Source organism: Coregonus clupeaformis, chromosome 26 (genome assembly GCF_020615455.1).
Source record: "Coregonus clupeaformis isolate EN_2021a chromosome 26, ASM2061545v1, whole genome shotgun sequence".
In the NCBI taxonomy this organism is placed as follows: domain Eukaryota; kingdom Metazoa; phylum Chordata; class Actinopteri; order Salmoniformes; family Salmonidae; genus Coregonus; species Coregonus clupeaformis.
In genome coordinates, this window is record NC_059217.1 from 8,293,066 (window position 1) to 8,320,375 (window position 27,310).

The 27,310-nt window shown below is 46.1% G+C and overlaps 1 protein-coding gene across 6 annotated transcripts in view; it reads left to right on the plus strand.

The window, feature by feature from the left end:
• LOC121540171 (palladin-like) overlaps positions 1-27,310 on the plus strand; it is a 128,240-nt gene that overhangs the window by 91,831 nt on the left and 9,099 nt on the right. For 3 of the 6 annotated variants that reach the window (XM_045207722.1, XM_045207725.1, XM_045207724.1), the window contains 4 exons: positions 22,352-23,023; positions 23,997-24,138; positions 24,557-24,658; positions 25,739-25,777. In XM_045207722.1, coding sequence (XP_045063657.1) covers positions 22,352-23,023; positions 23,997-24,138; positions 24,557-24,658; positions 25,739-25,777 — 955 coding nt within the window. The remainder of the gene's footprint in view (positions 1-22,351; positions 23,024-23,996; positions 24,139-24,556; positions 24,659-25,738; positions 25,778-27,310) is intronic. The other 3 variants (XM_045207723.1, XM_045207726.1, XM_041848835.2) reach the window with 3 other exon arrangements.

Consider the following 27,310-nt stretch of genomic DNA (forward strand, 5'->3'; position numbering starts at 1 on the left):
CGTCCCCGATGTGTCTGTCTTCGCTTGTAGCCTATGAGAAAGACCCGATCACGTGATGGAGAGAGCGCAGCACTCAGGGAGAAAGGCACAACAAAGGCTTGGATTGTTTTAGGGTGCATTATTGCCACAAAGGGGATGTCACCGTGAAATTCGAGGTATTATCAAGTGCTTGTCAAATTGTGAATGAGATACTAATGAAGTGTGTACAGCCTGTGCAAAAAACAAAGCAGAGCTCATGCCTTTCAAGCAACTTTTTTCAAATCATCATTAGTCGCATCATGCAGCCTTAAAATGTATTAAAAATCAAAACATATAGCCCAACGTTTGTAGAACAACTAAAGTTACATTAATAACTCTAAATTAAGCATATAGGAGTACCTATTTATTTGTGCATGTGCACACTCCCTCAAATCGCTTGGAGAAAATATTTATACTTTATTCAGCTTTGTTCAATTGTATTCTTCATACTATAAAATAATGCTACAGAATTCTAAGCAAATCTTGTCTGCTAAATGAACTAGTGTAGCCCACAGCCATTTGGCATAGCCACATCAGGACAACACAGAGTATGCTATTCTGTACACACTTCACTGTCGATGTTATCATGCTTCTTTAGACCTGTCTAAAATAAATAATGGATTTATTAGACTTTTTAAAATGTAGATGTTCCAAAGGTCTGCATCAGTGGCTTGTAGGCTATGGGTGGAAGCCAGGAGATGCTAAATGTGTTTATGTTAATTAACGGTCAATTACCAACAGTTATTTGCTTGACAATCACCGGCTGACGAAATTTCATGACCGCCACAGCCCTAGACCGGACCAACCACAGTTACAGTCTCGTTCTGCTTCAGCGGCTGTATTGTATTCAGAGGAAAGAAATGTGTTTTAGTGATGGCCTAAGAGGACGTACTATTGCATCCATGCATCTCAACCATAACATAGGCCTACATCTGTTATTGATGCCTAACATTGACCTATTAACTATGGATCTGTGGGCCAGTGTCTTGATTAGTAGTGTTATTGAAAGCTCTCCTGTCGATGTTATCTCAGAACTGCATTAACAGAGCTGAGCTGTGGAGAGGAAGTGGCTGTATGACTTGGCAGGCTGAGGTGACTGCAGGAGACCTGATCTGTGAAAACACGCCTGCTGTCTGTCTGCACTGTGACTGTTCTTTACTAGAGGAAGAGGGAGTTGGGCCAGTCAGTCAGTTAGTGGGGTTCTGATGGCTGATGTTACTGGTGTTGCCAGACCTGGTGGAAGAATCAGAGGAAGCTCTTTGGGGAGAGGCCACAAGTTGGCTGTTAGGATCGGAACATTGGCCTAGTGTTGAAAGAGGGCGAGAGAGGGAGGGTGAGGGGGGAGAGAGAGGGAGAGGGGGGAGAGAGAGGGAGAGGGGAGGGGAGAGAGGGAGAGAGAGATAGAGGGGGGAGAGGGAGGGAGAGAGAGAGAGAGGGAGGAAGGGAGAGGGGGGAGAGAGGTAGAGAGGGAGAGAGAGAGGGGGGATGGAGGGAGGGAGGGAGGGAGGGAGGGAGGGAGGGAGGGAGGGAGGGAGAGAGAGAGAGAGAGAGAGAGAGAGAGGGGGAGGGGAGAGGGTAGAGAGATAGAGGGAGAGAGAGGGGGGAGTGAGGGCGAGACAGAGAGAGAGAGGGAGGGAGGGAGAGGGGGGAGAGAGGGAGGGAGGGAGGGAGAGGGGGGAGAGAGAGGGAGAGAGAGAGAGAGAGGGGGGAGGGAGGGCGAGAGAGAGAGAGAGAGGGAAGGAGGGAGAGGGGAAAGAGAGAGGGAGAGAGAGAGGGGAGGGAGGGAGGGCGAGAGAGAGAGAGAGGGGGAGGAAGGAGAGAGAGAGAAAGAGAGGCTGAAAGGGTCAGGTAGAGTCGGTTTTAGGTCTTAAGGGCTTGCAGCAGTGTATAAGGGTATGTATTAAGCTGTAAAAGGTTGTTGGGTCTGTAGATATGCCATGAGGCAGGTCATAAATCACTTAGCTGGGAGCTATGATATCAGTTTGAGTCTGTATGCTCAGTCCTGATTTATGATTCAGACCACGTATCAAGCCATATCGCACTGGACTGATCTGGAAGTTGTAAATCTGCTCTGTGTCTGTGTGTGTGTGTGTGTGTGTGTGTGTGTGTGTGTGTATGTGTGTGTGTGTGTGTGTGTGTGTGTGTGTGTCGCATGTGTACTGTACATTGTGATGTATGGAGTGTGAGCGGTATTGGTGTCTAGTATCAACTTTGTAATATTGATACATGCTACAGTGTGACATTTCACAGGAACCGTTTGCATTTGCTATGGATAATGACATATACCTAGTAAGCGCTAAAACCACTGTGTGGAGAGGCATTCAGAAAGTCAGGTCGTGGAGCTGTTGTCTCAGATTTCCCCTGACATTCCGTGTGGCACATCTTCAATTTCTTAATTCCCATGCTGTCGATAACTGTCAACATTTACTATATGCACATGCCAAACAAAGTCTACAAAAGATAATGACACAGTATGTATTTGTACAGAAACACCAAGGACATTCAGTTCAAGCGGCAGCCTCTAAAGGGAAAGTCCAAACCCATGTCATGTGAGGTTTTTGAGGAGAGGATCATAGCGAAGTGCCAACAGAATGAGGCACAGTGAGGTGTGACTGTACTATTGACTGTGATCACAGTCGCACAACATTAGATAATGGGTTCTGATATAATCTGTCGGTGGGCGTTGTCAAACACACAAGCAGCAATTATCCTGCTAACATTTTATATCTTAATCACTGTTTCATAAGACAGGGAATCAAAACATGACTGTTGAAATAGTTATCTTGCACGTATCCATCTTTAGAAACAACCTTCTTTTTATCCACCGCTGAGCCCTCGCTGGCAAACCCTCTGTGAGAATCTCCACCAGGCTTCATCTTCCTGATTGCTCCAGATTATGTGAGGATTACGGATCGTGAAAGCAGAGGTGTCAAGCACAGATCAGCAGTTTACACAACCTCAACTTTGCCTTAACCCACTCACAATCTAAACTTACAAATATTACATAACAAAACCATTAACCTTCATAACTCAATCCTTGATTGGGGACTACTTGAAATTTGGTTGAGTTCTGGTTCAAGTTGAGTTCCTTCTGGTGAGTCTAAAAACAGGCTGTTGATCATGAGATCATAATGTGGCAAAGTGGGCCTGTCGTCATGGTGATGAGGAAGTGATACTGTAGTGCCTCTCAGAACCCCTGCAGGGTTAGGGTGAGAGGGTCATCGTGGTCAGACAGCTGTGTTAATCCTGACTGTTCCAGACTGATCTGTCACAGCCTCCACCCTGAGAGACCTACCACAAGCACACTGAGTCACAATGAGAGAGAGAGAGAGAGAGAGAGAGAGAGAGAGAGAGAGAGAGAGAGAGAGCGAGAGAGAGAGAGAGAGAGAGAGAGAGAGAGAGAGAGAGAGAGAGAGAGAGAGAGAGAGAGAGAGAGAGAGAGAGAGAGAGAGAGAGAGAGAGAGAGAGTGTGTGTTTGGTTTTGCAAACAGCTGAAATCACAGAACAATACAAAGTCATGTTCTGGCCTTTTGTGTTCAGGGAGCAGGAAGTGGAAGGTGTCGGCTCTGCTGGAGCCACATGGCAGACAGGCTGCAACAATTATCTTTCAGGGGTCAGAGGTCAAAGGTGACTATTATGTGTTAAAATGCTGCTAGCAAATGGCTACATATGGGGTCACAACCTCACCATGTGGTGACCCTCTCCCTCGTGGCATCGGGGAACTCCCATTCCTGACTAAAATGTGTGTCACACACACACACACACACACACACACACACACACACACACACACACACACACACACACACACACACGAACTGGGCTAACAATCCCAAACATGCAGGAGCTTAAAACAACAGCCTACTTGGCTGTAAGTGACACCATGTGTGTATGTGTGTTAAGCCTGCAGAGTGGTAGAGATGAGGAAGCTACTAATCCCCTTTAATTTGCTATATATTGCTTATAGATTGACCCAGTGCCATTCAAACCCATGCCGGTTGCATAATTGTCATACCACAGAGATTAAATGATTGTGTCCCACTCCAAACCTCTTTAACCCTCTCTGAGGTTATCATCGTCAGGGTAACAGTGGACAACTGGAACAAACTGAAGGCAACGCTCGACCCGTTTGGTTACAAACCATTCTATCCCGGCGCTATTTCTCACTCACACACATATACACAAATACACATAAACTGTTTACAGAGGTGCCTGGATACTGTTTGTTTTGTTGTACTCAAGAGTTAATCTCAGATGTGATTTTGATGCTTTGGAATGTTCATTAATTCTCAAATCGTGCTTATACAGTATACTTAAACAACATGTTTAATATAAATATGTGGTATTGTTGAAACTATGGTTTGTGCCTGTCAAATTCAGAGCTTTGTGTTGATCTTGCGACCTCTTGCGTTCGGGGTTGTGTTTGTGTGTCGTATTGCTCTTTGTCTTGCGTTGTGGTTGTGTTACATTCAGGGTTGTGTTTGTGGAATGTACTGCTCTATGGTTGTGGTTGTGTTGCGTTCAGAGCCGTGTTGCGCTGGCTGCCAGGCTTTGTCACATATCTGTGTTGTGACTCAGAGCTGTACTCACAGCAGAGGCCTTGTGTTTATGAGGTGTAACTCTGTAACTCTCTAATGGTGTATTAACAATCACTTTCTTGTAGAGGCGTTGCGTGTGGTTTTATGAAAAGCTGGGAAACATGTATGTTAAAGAGACACATATGGAACTGAGTTTATACACAGAACACTCTTTCATTAATGTCCTGCCCAATGATGTTAAAAAAGTGAGAATGTTGTTGTTTATCAGCTCTCTGATTGGTTACATTTGTTGCTCTAAATGTGGACCTGGAGTGTGAATGGGTGTGTATGAAGAGAACTAGCCAGAGAAAGAGAGAGAGAGTTTTCTCTTCTCTGCTCTATCTTGAAAGATAAAGAATGAGGAAAAGTAGAATAAACTAAGGAAGTATAGAAAGCAGGAAGGCAGATCGTTCCTCAACAACCCCCAGACTTCCCCTGAGGTGGGCAGTCCTTAAAAGGACATGGCGAGCAGCAGGATTGGCTGAAAGAGCTGTGGCTAGACGTTGGATTGGCCGGTTGGGTTAGAGAGACCTTCAGGGAATGGAGCAGGTTTCCAAATAAGGAAGATAGTTGTTAGAGCTGGCCTTTACAATACAGCAGGGACATGAGAGAAAGAGAGTGGTGAGAGAGAGAGAGAGAGAGAGAGAGAGAGAGAGAGAGAGAGAGAGAGAGAGAGAGAGAGAGAGAGAGAGAGAGAGAGAGAGAGAGAGAGAGAGAGAGAGAGAGAGAGAGAGAGAGAGAGAGAGAGAGAGAGAGAATGCTTGTTAGTTGACAGCATGGAAACAGAGGTCTTAGTGATCCCCTGTTGAGAGCAGGGTCTGTTTCCCTGGAGAGAGGGAATGGTATTCTAAACATAGAGAAGCTCTAGCAGCTATACACTTTTGAGAATCACATTGTTTCCGCATGAAGTCAATCAGCCTCTGATTATAACTGCCATTCAGATCCCTGCCTTGGTTTGAGTTGTGTGTGTGTGTGTGTGTGCGTGCGTGTGTGTGTGGGGGGGTCTGGTACCCAGATGCGCTCAGACCCACATCCTAACACCCAGGAAACCTAGACACAACTTCCTCTATATAGCGGGCAGAGTGACATTAATTACAGGGTGTCTGTGATATATTGTAAAGTCAGCAACATATTGCATACATACATCGCCGTCACAACAGTATACTACTCACACAGTTGTTGAACCTGTCTTCCATAAGCAGGATAGTGAGATACATAAACGCTGACTTGGCAGTTAGTTGTGTGACTCGACACTTGGGAGATGACTGAGCCCTCCTGAGAGAGGAGCTGAACATACCCTCGCCCCCATGTTCCCTACCCTGCCCCCGTATCGCTCCTCGGTGATTCATCTCCAGCCACTTACAAACAACAGCAGAGCAGATGAGCTGGAGAACACAGGCCGACCTAAAAATAGACATTACACACCAATGATAAATGCACCAAAAATGTATGTCTGCCTCTGAAAATTTCCCAAAAGGCCAAAATCTCTAGGGAAAAAACATGTTTTATTTTATTTACAGACGACATGTTCCAGATCTGTGGGGGTGGTGGTGGGGGAAGATTGTTAGTCTGTAATGTGTGGCCTTTTAAGTGTGGTCCACTATTCTAACTATTTGAAGTTCCTAGATAGACTGCTATGGCTATGTTCCATGTTTGTCAGTTACAGTGGGGAAAAAAAGTATTTAGTCAGCCACCAATTGTGCAAGTTCTCCCACTTAAAAAGATGAGAGAGGCCTGTCATTTTCATCATAGGTACACGTCAACTATGACAGACAAATTGAGAAAAGAAAATCCAGAAAATCACATTGTAGGATTTTTAATGAATTTATTTGCAAATTATGGTGGAAAATAAGTATTTGGTCACCTACAAACAAGCAAGATTTCTGGCTCTCACAGACCAGTAACAACTTCTTTAAGAGGCTCCTCTGTCCTCCACTCGTTACCTGTATTAATGGCACCTGTTTGAACTTGTTATCAGTATAAAAGACACCTGTCCACAACCTCAAACAGTCACACTCCAAACTCCACTATGGCCAAGACCAAAGAGCTGTCAAAGGACACCAGAAACAAAATTGTAGACCTGCACCAGGCTGGGACGACTGAATCTGCAATAGGTAAGCAGCTTGGTTTGAAGAAATCAACTGTGGGAGCAATTATTAGGAAATGGAAGACATACAAGACCACTGATAATCTCCCTCGATCTGGGGCTCCACGCAAGATCTCACCCCGTGGGGTCAAAATGATCACAAGAACGGTGAGCAAAAATCCCAGAACCACACGGGGGGACCTAGTGAATGACCTGCAGAGAGCTGGGACCAAAGTAACAAAGCCTACCATCAGTAACACACTACGACACCAGGGACTCAAATCCTGCAGTGCTAGACGTGTCCCCCTGCTTAAGCCAGTACATGTCCAGGCCCGTCTGAAGTTTGCTAGAGTGCATCCAGAAGAGGATTGGGAGAAAGTCATATGGTCAGATGAAACCAAAATAGAACTTTTTGGTAAAAACTCAACTTGTCGTGTTTGGAGGACAAAGAATGCTGAGTTGCATCCAAAGAACACCATACCTACTATGAAGCATGGGAGTGAAAACATCATCCTTTGGGGATGTTTTTCTGCAAAGGGACCATGACGACTGATCCGTGTAAAGGAAAAATGAATGGGGCCATGTATCGTGAGATTTTGAGTGAAAACCTCCTTCCATCAGCAAGGGCATTGAAGATGAAACGTGGCTGGGTCTTTCAGCATGACAATGATCCAAAACACACCGCCCGGGCAACGAAGGAGTGGCTTCGTAAGAAGCATTTTGTCACGATCGTCTGAAGAAGCGGACCAATACGCAGCGCGTGGAGTGAACATGATGACTTTATTTAATAAAGCAACCACGAAAAAACAACAAATGACGATAGTGAAGTCCTCTGTAACACTGACAGAAACATGGAACAAAAACCCACAATACCCACGAGAAAACACACAGTATAAATATGGCTCCCAATCAGAGATAACGAGCCGACAGCTGTCACTCGTTACCTCCGATTGGGAGTCACCTGAATAATCACGAACAATCACCACACATAGAAATGAAACAACCAGAATACCCAACATAGAAATACACCCAAACAAGGAAAATGAACAACCCTGGCTCAATAATAAAGTCCATGGAGCCAGAGTGTCACAGTACCCCCCCCTAAAGGTGCGCACTCCGGGCGCACCAGCATACAGTCTAGGGGAGGGTCTGGGTGGGCGTCTGTCCATGGTGGCGGTTCTGGTCCAGGTCGTGGTCCCCACCCCACCTTAGTCACTATCCGCTTCCGTAGCCCCCTCCACATGACCACCCCCCAACTAAACCCACCTGGATTAAGGGGCGGCACCGGACTAAGGGGCAGCACCGGACTAAGGGGCAGCACCGGGCTAAGGGGCAGCACCGGGCTAAGGGGCAGCACCGGGCTAAGGGGCAGCACCGGGCTAAGGGGCAGCACCGGGCTAAGGGGCAGCACCGGACTAAGGGGCAGCACCGGGCTAAGGGACAGTACCTGACTAGCTGGCGGATCCTGGCTGGCTGGCTCAGGCGGATCCTGGCTGGACGGCTCTGGCGGATCCTGTCTGGCGGAAGGCTCTGGCTGATCCTGTCTGGCGGAAGGCTCTGGCTGATCCTGTCTGGCGGAAGGCTCTGGCTGATCCTGTCTGGCGGAAGGCTCTGGCTGATCCTGTCTGGCGGAAGGCTCTGGCTGATCCTGTCTGGCGGAAGGCTCTGGCTGATCCTGTCTGGCGGAAGGCTCTGGCTGATCCTGTCTGGCGGAAGGCTCTGGCTGATCCTGTCTGGCGGAGAGCTCTAGCGGCTCCGGTTTGGCGGACGGCTCTGAAGGCTCATGGCAGACGGGCGGCTTTGCAGGCTCAGTACAGACGGGCAGTTCAGACGGCGTTGGGCAGACGGACAGTTCAGACGGCGTTGGGCAGACGGGCAGTTCAGACGGCGTTGGGCAGACGGACAGTTCAGGCGCCGTTGGGCAGACGGGCAGTTCAGGCGCCGTTGGGCAGACGGGCAGTTCAGGCGCCGTTGGGCAGACGGGCAGTTCAGGCGCCGTTGGGCAGACGGGCAGTTCAGACGGCGTTGGGCAGACGGACAGTTCAGGCCCCGTTGGGCAGACGGCAGACTCTGGCCGTCTGAGGCGCACCGTAGGCCTGGTGCGTGGTGCCGGAACTGGAGTTACCGGGCTGAGGACACGCATCTCAGGGCTAGTGCGGGGAGAAGCAACAGGGCATGCTTGGCCCTGGGGACGCACCGTAGGCCTGATGCGTGGTGCCGGAACTGGAGGTACCGGGCTGAGGACACGCATCTCAGGGCTAGTGCGGGAAGCAGCAACAGGGCATGCTTGGCCCTGGGGACGCACCGTAGGCCTGATGCGTGGTGCCGGAACTGGAGGTACCGGGCTGAGGACACGCATCTCAGGGCTAGTGCGGGAAGCAGCAACAGGGCATGCTTGGCCCTGGGGACGCACCGTAGGCCTGATGCGTGGTGCCGGAACTGGAGGTACCGGGCTGAGGACACGCATCTCAGGGCTAGTGCGGGAAGCAGCAACAGGGCATGCTTGGCCCTGGGGACGCACATAAGGGCTAGTGCGGAGAGCCGGAACAGGGCATGCTGGACCCTGGGGACTCACATTAAGCCTAGTGCGGAGAGCAGCAACAGGACGCACAGGACTCGGGAGACACACAGGAGGCTTGGGGCGTGGTGTAGGCACTGGTGGGAAAGGGCTGGCGACGCGCACCGTATCCCTGGTGCGAGTGGCCGGAACAGGCCGGGCTGGGCTGGCGAAGCGCACCGTATCCCTGGTGCGAGTGGCCGGAACAGGCCGGGCCGGGCTGGCGAAGCGCACCGTATCCTTGGTGCGAGGGGTCGTAACAGGCCGGACCGTACTGGAGGCACACACCACTGGCTCTACCCCGGGAACTGGAACGGGCCGGACCGGACTGGATACACACCTCAGTCTCTCACGCCGTGCCTCTACATCTCCTTTCCCTACTTTGGCCAGTGACCCCCGTAACCTGGTTACCTCTTGAATTCGCCCCTTCTCTGCCTCCGTTAGCCCCGTCGTCCAAGCCATGTGCCCCCCCCAAAAACTTTTTGGGGTTGCCTCTCGTCCTTCCAACGATGATGGCCCTGCTGACGCCGTTGCTCCTCTCTCGCCAGGGCCTTGATCTTCCCCCAAGGTCCCTTGCCCCCGAGCATGTCCTCCCAGGACCACGATTTGCCCACCTGGGCCATCGCCAGCCTCTCGAGCTCCTTACCAGGCGCTTCCTCCCATGTCCAGCTGTCTTGCTCCTGGACACGCTGCTTGGTCCTTCTATGGTGGGTTTTTCTGTCACGATCGTCTGAAGAAGCGGACCAATACGCAGCGCGTGGAGTGAACATGATGACTTTATTTAATAAAGCAACCACGAAAAAACAACAAATGACGATAGTGAAGTCCTCTGTAACACTGACAGAAACATGGAACAAAAACCCACAATACCCACGAGAAAACACACAGTATAAATATGGCTCCCAATCAGAGATAACGAGCCGACAGCTGTCACTCGTTACCTCCGATTGGGAGTCACCTGAATAATCACGAACAATCACCACACATAGAAATGAAACAACCAGAATACCCAACATAGAAATACACCCAAACAAGGAAAATGAACAACCCTGGCTCAATCATAAAGTCCATGGAGCCAGAGTGTCACACATTTCAAGGTCCTGGAGTGGCCTAGCCAGTCTCCAGATCTCAACCCAATAGAAAATCTTTGGAGGGAGTTGAAAGTCTGTGTTGCCCAGCGACAGCCCCAAAACATCACTGCTCTAGAGGAGATCTGCATGGAGGAATGGGCCAAAATACCAGCAACAGTGTGTGAAAACCTTGTGAAGACTTACAGAAAACATTTGACCTGTGTCATTGCCAACAAAGGGTATATAAGAAAGTATTGAGAAACTTTTGATATTGACCAAATACTTATTTTCCACCATAATTTGCAAATAAATTCATTAAAAATCCTACAATGTGATTTTCTGGAATTTTTTTTCTCATTTTGTCTGTCATAGTTGACGTGTACCTATGATGAAAATTACAGGCCTCTCTCATCTTTTTAAGTGGGAGAACTTGCACAATTGGTGGCTGACTAAATACTTTTTTTCCCCACTGTATATCAAGCACAGACTGCTGGGTTTTTATGTGGCTGGCATGTAGATAATGCTAACTCTGGTCTGTAAACATTTGAAAAGCACAGCAGATACTGTTTCTGTGTGCCACCCATGAAAGCTATAGTACACAGAACATAATATGGATTATATTTCCTGACAGTATAAAGTCACAATAGAGACTTTACAAAGGAGATTCCTTCCTATTGTATCTTATCTGAGGAAGACAGAATAACATGGTTGATGAATTTCTTCCCTGATTCATGAATTTCATTTCCCATGAATCAGTGGGAATGTTATACATCAGATCTTAGTCCAAATTAACAATACGATAAACATACGTCAGGTACCGTAATGTAATAAGATCTGGGTGTCTCCTTCTAACTGTCGCATTCTTTCACAATCTCTCTCTTTCTCTCTTACTTTCAATCTTTTGTCTCTGACTCAAAAATAGTGGGCTGTTGTTATTCTTGGAGCCTGCTTCTGAAAGGTCTCTCGATCAGTGGGCCGTATTGCAGTGCTTTTATTGTGAAGGAGGCGGTTCTCAGACAGGCTCAGGCTGACTCACGCAGAGAGAGCGAGAGAGAGAGAGAGAGAGAGAGAGAGAGAGAGAGAGAGCGAGAGAGAGAGAGAGAGAGAGGGAGGGAGGCTGAGTCTGTCACCGTCTGGCTGCTGGCTGCTCTATATATGCTGCTCTGCTATCTGGCAGACCGGCACAGAAACAACCACACACACACACACACACACACACACACTCCTCCTGGGGACTACCTGAGCCGCAGACAGATACAGTCACCTGGACCGCATCACTGAAGGTATTAACAACTTTTTTAAACAAAAATATATTTTTGGCAACTTTAACACACTTCAGTGGAAGTAATAGTTTATGGAGAGAGAGAGAGAGGGAGAGAAGGAAGAGGGGAAGCCAGGAGAGGGGGAGCAGCAAGCAGCAAGATGCTTTTCATTAACTCTCAGTCAAGTTCAGTTCATTAGAGAGAGCACAATGAGCACACACCACATTAGCACAGCCACTGTTGCTTCATGCTTACCTCACTGCTTCAATGGAATACAGTGTTGCCATGGTAGTAAAACTTCATGAGCTAAAACAGATGGGATTAAAATCAACCGAAAGGGTGAATTGAGAGAGGGAATGAGGGAGTGCAGAATAAGGAGAGACACATGATAGAGAAGGAGAGCCCTTTTGTTTATTTCTGTCTGCTTTGCCAGCCGCTCGCCCAGTTAATGTTAAAATATGGATGTGTGGTTTATAAGACACAGAGAAGCAGAGACATAAACCAATTCATTTACTGAAGGTCTCTGGGAAGTGGTTAGTCTGAATCGGAGGGCTGCAGGAAAATGACTGCTTTACTAAGGGTGGTAGGGTCTGTGAGTTTATAAGGAGTTGTAGTGTGAGTTGATGTAGGGATTACAGTAGTGCAGTGTCTGTTGCTTTATTGTGGGTTGTGTCAGTGGTGTGTTAGTGGTGAACGCCTAGGTATGCTTATATAGGTCAGTTGTGTGGTGCCACTTTGGGGTCTGTTGGATTAGTTAGCACAATAGTGTCTGTCAGGTAATAACAGTAGTACCAGGTTTGGCTATAGTCCTTCACTGAGTTCTCTTGTTTCTACCCCTCCCTACCCCTCCCTTCCCCTCCCTTCCCCTCCCTTCCCCTCCCTACCCCTCCCTTCCCCTCCCTTCCCCTCCCTTCCCCTCCCTACCCCTCCCTTCCCCTCCCTTCCCCTCCCTTCCCCTCCCTTCCCCTCTCTTCCTCTCTCTTCCTCTCTCTTTCTCTCTCTTTCTCTCTCTTCCTCTCTCTTCCTCTCTCTTTCTCTCTCTTTCTCTCTCTTTCTCTCTCTTCCCCTCTCTTTCTCTCTCTTTCTCTCTCTTTCTCTCTCTTCCCCTCTCTTTCTCTCTCTTTCTCTCTCTTCCCCTCTCTTTCTCTCTCTTTCTCTCTATTTCTCTCTCTTTCTCTCTCTTTCTCTCTCTTTCTCTCTCTTTCTCTCTCTTCCTCTCCCTTCCCCTCTCTTTCTCTCTCTTTCTTTCTCTTTCTCTCTCTTCCTCTCTCTTTCTCTGGCTCTCCTCCTTTTTCTCCTTCTTCCTCTCCACTCCTGCTGCTAATCCCATTTGATGGAGATGTCTTTCCCATTCCAATCCCAGGAAGAATATCTTGAGCATTCCTGCAAAACAGAAAAACACTCTCTGTCTCACCGGACAGAGAGAGGGAGACGGGGGAGAGAGACAGAGGAGGGAGAGAGAGCTCACTGTTCATTCTCTGTACTCCTCACCTGATATTATATTATATATAAAATGGCTCCACAAATGATAGAGAGAGAGAGAGATGTAGGGAGGGAGGGAGGGAGGGAGGGAGGGAGGGAGGGAGGGAGGGAGGGAGGGAGGGAGGGATAAAGAAGGGGTTGATTGGAGCTGGAGCAGCCCTGAACTGTTATTCTATTATACATAAAATGGCTTCACAGATGATATACTGATTGAATAGAGAGAGAGAGAGAGCGAGAGAGAGAGATGGACGGAGGGAGGGAGGGAGGGAGGGAGGGAGGGAGGGAGGGAGGGAGGGAGGGAGGGAGGGTGGGAGGGAGGGAGGAAGAGACATAAAGAAGGGGGTGATTGGAGCTGGAGCAGCCCTGAACTGTTAGTCTAGTCGGAATGAGCCACACGCTCTGTACAGCGTTTAAAGAGGGGGGGAAATAGTCTGGTTCTGTTTTATGTGGTGTGTGTGCAATTAGAGCCAGAGAGTAAAGGAGGTGGTGGAGTACAGATGGAGGGAGGCAAAAGAGAGAAACATGGAGAGGTTGAAAATACATTTGGAAGTCTAGGAGAACAAAGACAGAGAGAAATTGGAGTGGGACAAGGAAAGAGAGAAGGAATGGGAGTTGATAACAAAAAGTACTTTACTGGTTTCCTTTGTTGTCTATATGAAAAATGTCAGGGACTACTCCTGCCAATAAAGCACCTCAAAGGAACTGACCTAGGAGCTGAATCAGGGGGGTTATGAAATGTCCATGGAAAGTTGGGCAGCTCTCTACTGAGGAGGAGCAGGAGAGGAGGGATTAGGGAGAGCTGTATGAGTCGTGTGTGTGTTAAGTTAGGGTGGATATGAGTCGTGTGTGTTGAGGAGTTAGGGTGTATATGAGTTGAGTGTGTGTTGAGGAGTTAGGGTGTATATGAGTCGTGTGTGTTGAGGAGTTAGGGTGTATATGAGCCGTGTGTGTTGAGGAGTTAGTGTGTATGAGTTTTGTGTGTATGGGAATGAATGAGGTTCTCAGAGTGGGCCTGCATGGTGTTGAGTCAGCCTGTTATGTGGGTCAGGTCAATGGGTTAACTCTGGTTCTAAACCTGACGGGCTGGATGTTTGGCCTAAATGCTCCTTCACGTGGAAACGGATCTGATCAAGGGCTCTATTTTCGGCTGGCGTTAAGGCAGCGCTAGTGTCAAGCGCACGTTAGTTTGCAATTTCGTCATGTAAAAACTGCCAGCCCTAACACCAGGTTTGGTAATTTACCTGTCTTATATCAGCTCGCTGGCGCTCAGATGGAAATATTTTGAGGTGTGTCCTTAAAAACATGATCCAAAGTGCTAATTTCAGGCAGAGCTTGTGTGCATGTGTAGGCCTCTCTGTGTGTGTTTAGTTTTGTGTGGTTTGTGTGCACACAGCACACACCTGTGGGGTGTACTACAAATCAAGTTCAATGAGTTAGCCAGCTAACTTTGATAAACAACCAGAAATAACTATAGATTATTTGGTTCATTAAGAAAGCTAAACTCAGATATGTGTTTTTGGTTGTTGAGTCAGAGACCATGCCCATTTGAAGCTTATCTTTCAAAGTTATTTCAGAACATTTAGACAAGTTAGCTGGCTAACTCATGGAACCTGCTTTTTACTATACCCCTCTGTTTGAGGGCTTCACTTTAATTTGTTGATGGAAGTTTATCATGGTCACTAGTTTATCTCATCCGGCGATCTGAAGTGATGATGTCAAACATAAACATTCAGCTATCTTGCTGGGGTTGTTTGTATACTGGATTCATGTAAGCTGTTATTACAGCCCCTTACCGTAAACTTAACATAGGACTTCAATGGATGTCAAATAGAACTCCAAATGGTTGCCTAAAAAAGAGCTCATTGTTGTTATTCGAGATCCTTGGTGAACAACGTCTATGTATAACTGTTGTATAATGACCTGTTACTTTGCTAGGGTAAATACAGATGCCATAGTGTAAACATTATGCTGCAGCAATAGAGATAATCATTAACAACTGTATCATGGTGATTTCAGCCCATATCTAGACTTCCTGTCATTTGTAAAAGCCTTGGGTATTGTACCTGTGTATGCATGTGTATAAACATGTGTAAGGATTGCATGCCTCCCCTCTACTCCTCCTCTTGCAGTCTGATCTCACAAAAATATGACATTACTTTGATCAACACTCAGCCTGATAGGTGTGTGTCTGTGAGCGACACATCGAATCAATTCAGAATTTCCTTACAATCAATCAATCATGTAGTAGCCAGTCAGTCAGATACTAAGTCAATTAGTCACAGTCTGACATTCGTTGATTCAGTCAGTATGTCAGACAGAGTGACAGACCTGACACTTTTTGTCAGAGATTAGTCAAGTGCAGGTTGACGCACTGTAACAGTGATGTAATGGGGGCACGGTAATACTATATAATACAGGTGAGGGAAGCGTGAAACAGGTGCTGTCAGGCACAGAGAGACAACATGTACCACTGATCATATTGTACTGTATGTCTGGTCATGCTTGGGGGAGGTGACAGGGAGAGGTGTGATTGCAGTCGGAGTCTCAGGTATTTTCCCAGGCTCCCGTTGATTTCACCAAAGCGTTCCTGGATCTGGTCTGATAAACGCTTGGGGTGTATTTCCACGGTAGGACACACACACATAGGGGCTGTGTTTGTTTTGGGGGTGTGATGCCGGAGCTCCGCTAGCTTGTTTGGGTATGAATAATTCCTGTTTGACAAGGACACGCTTTTTAAAAGCTAGTACAGTGACGTGTGGTTAAACAATGACACAGACAGATACTGTACTCTACACTCAAAGACACACACTAACATAAGTGAAACTTTCTTTGCTTCTATTGTGGGAAAATGTACACCTGTTGTTCAGACATTTGAGTGGATCAACAGCTTTTCACTTACGCATGGCTGGCTTGTATGTACACACCGTGCAGAAGGAAGCTTAGCCTCTTGTTGTTGTTTACAGAAGGAATACCCCCCTCCTTATTGGCTGTTTACACTCAACTACTTCCTGTCCTCCCGTGGTCGCTTCCTGTGGTCAGTGAGTGCTGATGGCAGAATCCCATAAACCCTCTCCCTTCGCTCCTCTCCTCCTCCTAGTCAACCAACCAGTGGCCAATCAAAGACAAGCTCCCCTTCCTCGCACCCAAACAAGTTAGGTCGTAAAACCCAGCGATGGCTCACAGCTTGCATGTTGCCGTGTTAGTCAGTCTAACTGTAGAACCGCCTGTCTGTATGGACCCGAGGTCATCATTGTCCAGGAAGCACAAACAATCGACTGTGTGTAAAGATGACCATTATAGACATGTTGATTAGAGAGAGCATTGATTAAAGACAGTATGATTAGAGAGATAATTGATTAAAGACAGTATGATTAGAGAGAGCATTGATTAAAGACAGTATGATTAGAGAGAGCATTGATTAAAGACGGTATGATTAGAGAGAGCATTGATTAAAGACAGTATGATTAGAGAGAGCATTGATTAAAGACAGTATGATTAGAGAGAGCATTGATTAAAGACAGTATGATTAGAGAGAGCATTGATTAAAGACAGTATGATTAGAGAGAGCATTGATTAAAGACAGTATGATTAGAGAGAGCATTGATTAAAGACAGTATGATTAGAGAGAGCATTGATTAAAGACAGTATGATTAGAGAGAGCATTGATTAAAGACAGTATGACTAGAGAGAGCATTGATTAAAGACAGTATGATTAGAGAGAGCATTGATTAAAGACAGTATGATTAGAGAGAGCATTGATTAAAGACAGTATGATTAGAGAGAGCATTGATTAAAGACAGTATGATTAGAGAGAGCATTGATTAAAGACAGTATGATTAGAGAGAGCATTGATTAAAGACAGTATGATTAGAGGCTACTGAGGAGAGGCAGCCGGTGGCGATCACAGATTGGAAACCCTCTGTAGCTGACCGTTGGCATGGGTTGTTTCTGTTTTAGCATGCTCTGACTGCTACAACATGGTCTGTTTCAGCTTGGTATTTCTAACTGCTTCAACAAGGTCTGTTTCAGCTTGCTCTGACTGCTACAACATGGCCTGTTTCAGCATACTCTGACTGCTACCACATGGCCTGTTTCAGCTTGCTCTGACTGCTACAACATGGCCTGTTTCAGCTTGCTCTGACTGCTACAACATGGCCTGTTTCAGCATGCTCTGACTGCTACAACATGGCCTGTTTCAGCATGCTCTGACTGCTACAACATGGTCTGTTTCAGCTTGCTCTGACTGCTGCAACATGGTCTGTTTTAGCTTGCTACATGGTGTTCTAAAAGACAGATTCAATTAACTTTCACTCAGACAAGCTGTGCCTGACCCCGTTAAGCTCAGCGATGCTGCTAATGTTTCCATGTAGGAACAGGAAAGTAAAAGCACCACCAGAATCCTTTATAATTGACGTTTTACTATAAAGGTAATGTGAAGAATGGTTAGTCAATCAAAAGTTTATTCTAGTTCTCTTTCATTGTGTTGTTCCATGTTAAATAATTTACACCAGGAACCAGGCCAACTGAAAGTATTCTTCAAGATGAGAGAGAAAGAAGATTTAACAGCCTGGTCTATTTAGACCTCTAAATGGAGGGAAAGAGAGAGGAGAAAGAAAGAGAGAGATTTAACAGTAATGTACTGTTACAGTTAGAAATGACAGAGCAGAGCTCTGCAGTTTTTTCACACTGGAACTGGGAGTTGTATGGGCCAGTTGGCTCAGCTCGGTACAGCACAACACTGGGCCGTTGGCATGGAGACAGAGAGCAGGACAGCTCCCTCTCTCCTTCCCTGCAAGGCCCCACTGCACCACAAGACAGAGAGGAACAGACTCAGAGGAATGGAAGAAAGAAAGGAATTAACTCCAGTCTTTTCATCAGTTTCTGTCATTTCTTTAGCTGCTCACATGAGAGATAAACTGTTTTTTTTTTACCAAGCACTAACTCTGTTCACAAACCTTTTAGAAGATCTACATACTGTAGGTGTAGGCCTTCAGTTTGGTTTCTTGTCTCCAAGAGAGTCAGACTGGCATCTATAGAACAGGCTGTTCTGAACAGCTATAAGAAAAGGCCCTTTTTCAGATTTATGTGGAGACGTGAAAGTACTGTAAATTAAAAGGATGTATGGCTATAAGAGAATGCTGTATGCTAGAATGAACCTCTTTTAAATAAATTTTTAAGAGGGGTTGATTGGGCGGAACGCTCCTCTATTTGTTCCCAGAGTTGGTGACTAAATCATGTGAAGTGATACTTTATTATCCCATGAAGACAAATGATTTGTCTGTTGGCTCATTCAAGACTAATAGATCATCCCTGTTCTATTATCAGTAGAGAAAAAGCTTGATTGAGAGAGATGAAATAGTTATTGGAGTCATTTCGTAAGTGGATGTTGGCTGGGTAGAGCTGGCTGGAGGCTGGTCTGGTCAGGGTCATAGTGTCAGCCAAGGTGGCCCACTCCTTTTGTGCTGGAGGCAGACAGACCAGGGACAAAAAAACTACTGATGCAGCTACAATAGTACACAGTCTGACCTTCTCACTGACAACCATAAACATATCTCAAGTTTATGGGCTGTTTTTGAGCTGCAGAATATAAAATGTGATACTATCTGACAAAATGGTAATTAAATTGAAATGTCAGATTTCATAACGTAGAATACAATTGGAAAGTTAGTCATATGCAGAGAGAGGGACAAATTAATCTTAATCATGTGAGTGCCCTTTGGTAAAATAAGCAAGGGGAATTGGACTGCACTAAAGGAGGAATTGATTGACCATGCTGGGAGAGAGAGAGAGAGAGAGAGAGAGAGAGAGAGAGAGAGAGAGAGAGAGAGAGGGGGTGCATCAGTTGTTTTGGGGAGTAATGAATGGCGATGTTTGTTTGGAAGTAGCTGTTCTATATAAAGAAAGAACACCTTTTAAGGCAATACGATTATGTCAGTCAGTCACAGCTGGCCAACATCCACTCTGCCTCCCGAACATACTCAGAACAATTCCAGAGGCAGGAGTAAATACACCAAGACAACTTTTAAGATATATTTTTTAAACTCAAACTGGGCACCTAGCATTCTGTAAAATATTCTAGGCAGGCTGGAAACGATCAGGTGGGTTATAAAAAAATGCAGGCACTCGGGCAAACGGTTTGCTCTCCAAATCCTTTCATGCACAACTCACACACGCAGGCTGGCAGTGAAGGAGAGAGAAAGACAAGGTGCTGAGGAAATTAAGCGCGTTTCCCCTCTGCTTGAACGGGCGGGCGAGGCGAAGAGAGGAGATTCGCGCTGAGAGAACGCAGCCAAAAAAGGAATGAAAGCGCCACGGAGGAGTGGAGGCCAGGGCTGCCGCTCGCAGGAGCTGCCAAACTATTCCTGTAAAAGTGCGCTTTTGGTGGAGGCTTGGATGTCCGACATTGCTGGGATATTAAGAAAAACACATGGGGAAAAGTAGACACTACATTATTTCATTTTGCTATTTCATATGCTATTTTTAATGTACCATAGTCTACACCATCACACAGGTTATGACAGGTTGGAGAGATTAGTATAATGAGTGTTTGTTTGGGCCTGAAGTTCCACTGTTGCTATGCTACTAATGAGGGGAGCATGTGACTGATCACAAAGTATGTGGAATATCTGTCTCATGGTGTTTTCATTGTCCTGTCATTTTACTGTAAAATGTTCATTACCTTTGTTGGGCTCTTCATATTTTTTGAGAGAGAAGGGAGGCTGGGGAATGGTTGACTTATCCACTGGAACCTCAGACAGAAATGAAAAATAGCAGAAACAATTTCCTGATTATTCAGCATCTAAAACAGATTGGGAGAATTCCATCCCAGTGAAGTCCTGATGACAAAGCATGTAACTGTAGCTAGACTCTTCTACCCAGGTTGATGGACTCACTACCAGTCACAGACTTGTTTTATAGATTTCACAAAGACCCCTTCTGCTACCCTGAGAAGATAACTCTTCCATTTCATGTGTGTCCTGGAGTTCCCACTGTACATTCCTGTTACAAGCCCCCAGACGCAAATAAAATATTTCCTCATTATAAATTAACACATTCAAAGCAAGCAGTGGACACAGGATGTGTCTAGTTTACTCGCCCCCGTTCTTCATTCCAGTCCACAGTCATGTCATCCACCCCCTCTAGGATCAGGAACCTCCTGAGAGCCTTAGTTCCCCAGCCAACTGATCCCAGAGCAGGCCAGACGTGATTCGACAGTGTAGGAGGGCTCTGTGTGTGAAATCCTCAGCCAGCCATACCTCTATGACGGAATACAATACTGCATCATTAGGATTCACCTTTGAAAATAAGACGTGAATATTTTTTTTTTGCGTGACTTGAAAACTCATCGCAGACATCTCAACCAGCTGGTTGAGTTGCCCAATTAGGGTAAACTCATTTTGTCTTGGAATTTGCCTACACTTTTTAAATCATAAAAAAAATGATAAATTAATTAACATTATGTCTGCTTCAGTTACTTATAATGGAAGACAGGCCTAGTTAAATGAGAATTGATATCAATTATAAATAAAATATGATACATTTGTGTGTCAAAATATGAATATTCAAATATATGTAAATTAATGTGTTTACTGTTTATATGCTCACAATACCTGTAAAAATAAATCTACTGAATAATATTGTGAAACATATTGAAGATAACAGGCAGACAGTAAATACTGATATGAATATCAAAATGTTTTCCTATTTGCACAGACAGAAAAATCCCACAACAATATTTCTCCATTGTCCATTATCACTAGCTTTGACTCAATTGCATTCCTTTAGTGGGCAACTCTACCGCCTGGTAGAGCATATTTTTCAAGAGTTCCTAAAATTATAAAACAATATTTAAATAATTTAATCATTCCAAAATTATGTTTTAGAGGTCAACAACATTTCACAGTTTTGCTAACATTCACTTCCTGGTTTTCAACCATCTTTGAAAGTGTGTTTGAAAAAATACAGGAGTCCTATGCTAAATGGCATTGGTTGAAATGTTAAAATATGCCAAACAAAATAAAATGTTTAATTTCATTTAAAATTGGATGTCAAAAGTAGCTCAACCGCCCAGTTGAGCTGTTGAGGGTTAAGAGATCAAAGCCACACCATGTCCCTAGTACAGGTTGTCTCGGTATGTATCTCTCATGTCTGTACCGAAATCAATTATTTAATTACAATGTTATTTACACATGTATTATATGACCATGCCTAGTCTTGTCCTTGACCCTGTAGAGGTCATCACACTGTTGACTGCCAACCCTTTTGTCATAAGGGAAGACAACGTTGTAAAAACGTTTTCGCGTTTCTTACTCCAGTCAATCTCCCTTTTTGACATGGCTGTCGACAGGCTGGCCTTTTAAGTCTTTATGGAGCGGCTGATAGAGTCCATATGCAGTGTTTTCCTCCCCAGAACAGCACTAATCAGCGCTTCACATACACACCACACACATACACACAAACACATACATGGACTATGGCAAGGTTGGCTAGCTGAATTAACCACGCCCCATGGTCCTCTGAACCCTCTCACCTCAGGCCTGACAGGCTATCAATTCCAGGCTGGTGAAAAAAGCTACAGTGTAATTCTTGAGTGAGGCCCTTGGATGGCCGAGTGCTGAAGTCATCCCCACAGCTCTGTGTGTGGTTTTCAACCACTCACAGTAACATCCTCACAACGCATCTGTAACATTAGAGCAATGTCTCGGCACATCTGGGAGTCTCATTCTCTGTGATTGCCATTTTTACAATCACAATCATCTCTTTAATTTGTCAACCATTTTTGTGTAACTGGAGAGTGAGAGATGGGGAATAGGGTATTGTGTTAGTTAAGGTGAAATGGATTACAGCCGCATGCTTTTGTAACATTTTTACAACATGCCTGTAACCTTCGCAGCGTTATCTCATCCCCTCCAGCGTTCTAGTGGTGTTGAGAGGATGTTGAGTGTTAGAGGGGTATGTGTGCTATGTGCTGATTGGTGACCTGGGGGAGGAAACCCACTGCTGTTAGGCTCTCTGGGCGTTTATACTGACCCTGACACAAAATATGTGGATACATAGTATGGAGTCTAGGCCTTTACTGTATGGATTCCATTGGTTCGAAAAAAGGCCTTTACTGTACGGAATGCTTCTGATCTACTGGTGTGTGCTCCTGCTTTCATTTAGCTGACAAACTTTAGAAAACTCTGTCCAGTTTTTTTCTGCAACAGTGTTTTTTGACTGTTTGGCATGATCATTCAATGTGACCCCACTGTCCAGTAGTCATGTTACTGATGATGCCTATGTATCCCCTTTCCTTTTAGGAACGCAGAACAGTTGAAGCAGCTGCAGGATCAGATTCTATTGGAACAGCAAGAAGCAGCCAATTGGATCCAGCAGCAGGAGCAAGAGCAGGAAGTCCCACTTCCGCTGCAGCAGCCCCAGGAAGTGTCCTCTCCGCCCTCTCCTCCTCTTCCCCCTCCTCCCTCCTTCCAGGAGCTGGAGAGCAGCGCCATGCAGACCAGCACCTTCAACTATGCCCGGCCCAAGCAGTTCATCGCTGCCCAGAGCCCCGGGGGGACAGGCCCTATGGGGGGCTATGTCACCCAGTCCTCTGGCTCCTCTGGATCGAGCCTGCCCTCACCCCTCTCCCCACCCCCCTCACACAAACCCTTCACCAGGGTCACCCTGCCTCCCTTCACTAAGGGCAGCAGCATCGGGTCTCAGTCCCCGTCCTCTCCTTCCTTCCCTCCTCCACCCCCTCCCTTCCTCAGCAGCAGCATGTCCTCTCCATCAGGCCCCGGCCAAGACTTCCCCCCACCCCCTCCTCCACCCATCTCCTCGACTCCCCCCTTCTCCCCCAGCCACTCCAACAGCTCTTCCCCCTTCACCTCCATGCCCCAATCACCTGCTGGCTTCCTGGCCTCCGTCCTGCCAGCCACGCCCACTAGCCCATCCGTCAACGCCCTGGGCCTGCCTAAAGGGAACGGGACTATGTGAGTATCCTATCCTCAATGTTACTCAGCTACGCTGGCTCTAGACACAGCTACACTGGCTCTCCATGGGGCAGTACTCTATACTTTCAGACCATTTAATTCCCCAGTCAAATGGTAGTGTAGCATATCAGTCAGTGAGTGACAGCCTGCGGCAGGTCTGTCTCTGTGGAGCCAGGCTGGCTCTCCCTCTCCCTCCATCCTCATCAGGACAGCCTGCCGCCTGGTAGCAGCTGGAGGCTGGAGGTCTGCTGCTAGATGGAAGATGACCTGTTTAAATTCTTATACAGCATGTTTACAGCCAGGGGCTCTTACAGACACTCAGCCTCAGCTCAAAGAGCACCGTCTCTCTCAGTGTCCTGAGGTGTGTAAATGTGTGTGTGTGTGTGTGTGTGTGTGTGTTCACATGTGTGATTTAGATAAGAATGTTTTGCCCTATCATCTGGAAAATATACACAATGACTTTAGAATGAAGGGTGTGTCAAAGTCAAATAAACATATATTTGCACCTAGAGTGAGCTTGGTCATGTTTATGAATATTTAACCGATAGAGATCTGGTTCGTTTTATGATGCCTGGCCTCCTGGAGAAAACATCCACTCTGCTCTGCTGTCAAACATGCTCTCCCCCTTCCCCTTTAAGGCCATTGCACATCTCCCTCTTTTTCATCAAGCCCTCTCCTCTGTCTGTTTTTCCCTCACCCTGGCATTCCTGTAGCAGGGGAGAGAGATAAGAGGACTCTGTGTAGAAGGCTGCAGTTGGACATGTTCAGATAAGGGAATGAGAAACAGAAAGAAGTGGCTTATTCTGTCTCAATCACAGGTTCAAATAAATCCCAGTCAGTCTAACACACACACCAACAACATATTGAATATCGTGGCTATGTGATCTACTGTAGAAAGAAACAGCAGCCACTGTTGAGTAAAGGTCTGGGATCCCATGTTCTAACCCTTTCGTCTGTTTTTGTGTTCTGTCAGCAGTGCTTTTCCCCGGAAGCAGTCTAGAGGAACCCCACGCCTGGCCTCAGACTCTGACATCCAGGGAACCAAGGATGCTGTCATTCAGGACCTGGAGAGGAAGCTACGATTTAAGGAGGAGCGCATGAGCAATGGACAACAGGTGTGTGTGTGTGTGTGTGTGTTTCAGAGTGCCTTCATAACGCTGTAGATGACTGAGTATTTGTAGGTAACTTGGGAATTAAGGTGTTTTGTAACATTCATTAATACATATTATTAACAAGCGGTCCATCATGTCAAATATCAATCATTTTTCATTCCCAACCATTAATACATAGCATAGCTATGCCACAGATATGTTCACAGACAAGCTTTTATGTAAATGTTAGAACAGGCCCAGTACTATAGTGAGTCCCAAAGAGCCTTTTGACTTTGAGAGGACAAAAATTATTATTCCATGTCATCCATTTCACAAGCATTTATCTCAGGAAGACTGTATCTTATTAATATTTGTAACGCGTGTGTGTTGCTCTTGCGACTGACACACTAACCCCAGCTGACCCATTAATCGGTGCTTTCAGAGGTTAACCTATGAGGAGAAGATGGCTCGCAGGCTGCTGGGGGCAGACAACGCTGCCACAGTGCTAAACACACAGCAGCAGGACGAGGAGCCAGTCACACAGGTACGCTGCTGCTGCAACTATACCAGGAACACACACACACACCTGGACAGGTATACACACACACACTTGGCCTGGACCGGACAGGTACACACTCACACACTACTCACAGAGTCACAAAATACTCGTCTAGTATCACCACCTCTGTCACCACCTCTGTGTTCCTCTGTATTATTGCATGTGTGTGGCATACCCACCTACATTAGACATATTTGGCAGTCACACCTCTTTACTCAGAGTTGTGCCAGTGTGCAGGGTTACTGTATTTCTGAGCTATGCCTATTTTTCATCTGAATGCTGGCCTGTGATGTTTATTATTGAAAAAGGCTATATTATTTTGCGGCTACACTGGAAACACTTTAATTTAAGGCATGCAATGAAGCTTTGATATAAACAGAGTACTATCCTCCAGAACCCTCTATAAAACACTCTGTTTATTAAAACTTGCAGACTCTACAGTGTTGATACAAACGCAGTAGGAAATAACACTGTTTGAAGTTCTATGTAACTATTTGTTCCCCTCAGAAACATTAAAAAGCTCTATTGAACTGTGATGATATATAGGCTATAGATACACAGATTAATACAAAATGTAGTATTAAAGATGTCCAAAACACAAAACCTCAGTGCAGAACACACACATAGTTGTTGTATTGACTAAAGTCAAGCCTCACTGTCAAGTTTGTCCTCTCATAGCTGCAGACAGTGGCGGTGGTCTTTAGTGGAAGTCAGGGCTGTTCTGTGCTACTGTGCTGTAGTGATGTTGGGCTCTGGCTGCCTGGAGGCCCATGGGACTGAGCCTGGTTCCCTGTCTGATAGAGATTGGCTCTGCATGGCTCTGGGCACTACTCTGCCTGAGAGGCTATGAGTTTGCCTGTCCCAATTCAGAGGATATGTGATGAAAATATGTGTTTTGTGGAAATGTGAAAATTGTATAAGACTTACAATGTTACATACTCTTTGTCATGAATGCTGGTAAGTACATACACACCCACACACTCTTGGTGTGTGGTTGGATCTCAGGACGTGACGTCATACAGTAACACAGAGACAACACCTCACTGTTATTTTATCTCTTCGCAGGACTCCAGTTCATCTGATATAGAATCAGTCCCTCAAAAGGTTATTCAAGCCTCTTCCTCTCTCTCTCCTTCTCCTCCCCGTCTTTATCTCTTTCCTTCTCTTCCTCTCTCTCTCCTTCTCCTCCCCGTCTTTATCTCTTTCCTTCTCTCCCTCTCTCTCTCCTTCTCCTCCCCCGTCTTTATCTCTTTCCTTCTCTTCCTCTCTCTCTCCTTCTCCTCCCCCGTCTTTATCTCTTTCCTTCTCTCCCTCTCTCTCTCCTTCTCCTCCCCCGTCTTTATCTCTTTCCTTCTCTCCCTCTCTCTCTCCTTCTCCTCCCCCGTCTTTATCTCTTTCCTTCTCTCCCTCTCTCTCTCCTTCTCCTCCCCGTCTTTATCTCTTTCCTTCTCTCCCTCTCTCTCTCCTTCTCCTCCCCCCGTCTTTATCTCTTTCCTTCTCTCCCTCTCTCTCTCCTTCTCCTCCCCGTCTTTATCTCTTTCCTTCTCTCCCTCTCTCTCTCCTTCTCCTCCCCCGTCTTTATCTCTTTCCTTCTCTCCCTCTCTCTCTCCTTCTCCTCCCCCGTCTTTATCTCTTTCCTTCTCTCCCTCTCTCTCTCTCCTTCTCCTCCCCCGTCTTTATCTCTTTCCTTCTCTCCCTCTCTCTCTCCTTCTCCTCCCCCATCTTTATCTCTTTCCTTCTCTCACTCTCTCTCTCTCCTTCTCCTCCCCCGTCTTTATCTCTTTCCTTCTCTCCCTCTCTCTCTCCTTCTCCTCCCCCGTCTTTATCTCTTTCCTTCTCTCCCTCTCTCTCTCTCCTTCTCCTCCCCCGTCTTTATCTCTTTCCTTCTCTCCCTCTCTCTCTCCTTCTCCTCCCCGTCTTTATCTCTTTCCTTCTCTCCCTCTCTCTCTCTCCTTCTCCTCCCCCGTCTTTATCTCTTTCCTTCTCTCCCTCTCTCTCTCTCCTTCTCCTCCCCCGTCTTTATCTCTTTCCTTCTCTCCCTCTCTCTCTCCTTCTCCTCCCCCGTCTTTATCTCTTTCCTTCCCTCCCTCTCTCTTTCTCACTCACTGTGTGTGGTCACTCCTCATGCTTAAGGCAGTCAACAAAGCCACACTGATAATAATTATATTAGATGTGCTCACACACACTTTGACCATAACAGGATCAGGATTGGGAACCTGGAAACTGATTAGGATAAAGACATACATTTGACAAAAAGCTCATGAAAAAAGTTAATTAATGGTTCTGTTAAGGTCATTGTGGTGGTTACATATCTTTTGACCACCTGTAGTCTTCTGTGTCAGACAATCACAGTTGCCCTCAGTTAGAGCTGACCCAATTACTGACATTTTATGAGAAGCATGGCCAAGGCTTTGTCCCTGTACATGTCCGTTACTTTTAATGTATATGTTAATTAATTGATTGTGTGTTGATTGGTCACTTTTGATGTGTTAATCAGATATCGGCGCCTGCATGAGCTTGTTTCCAACACCTCCCTGATATGAGATGCTAAAATGAACATGGTCCCCTGTCATCAGAACTATGGGATAAACCCATAGCTGTGTTTGTGTTACGTGTCACATGACCTATATACTTGTC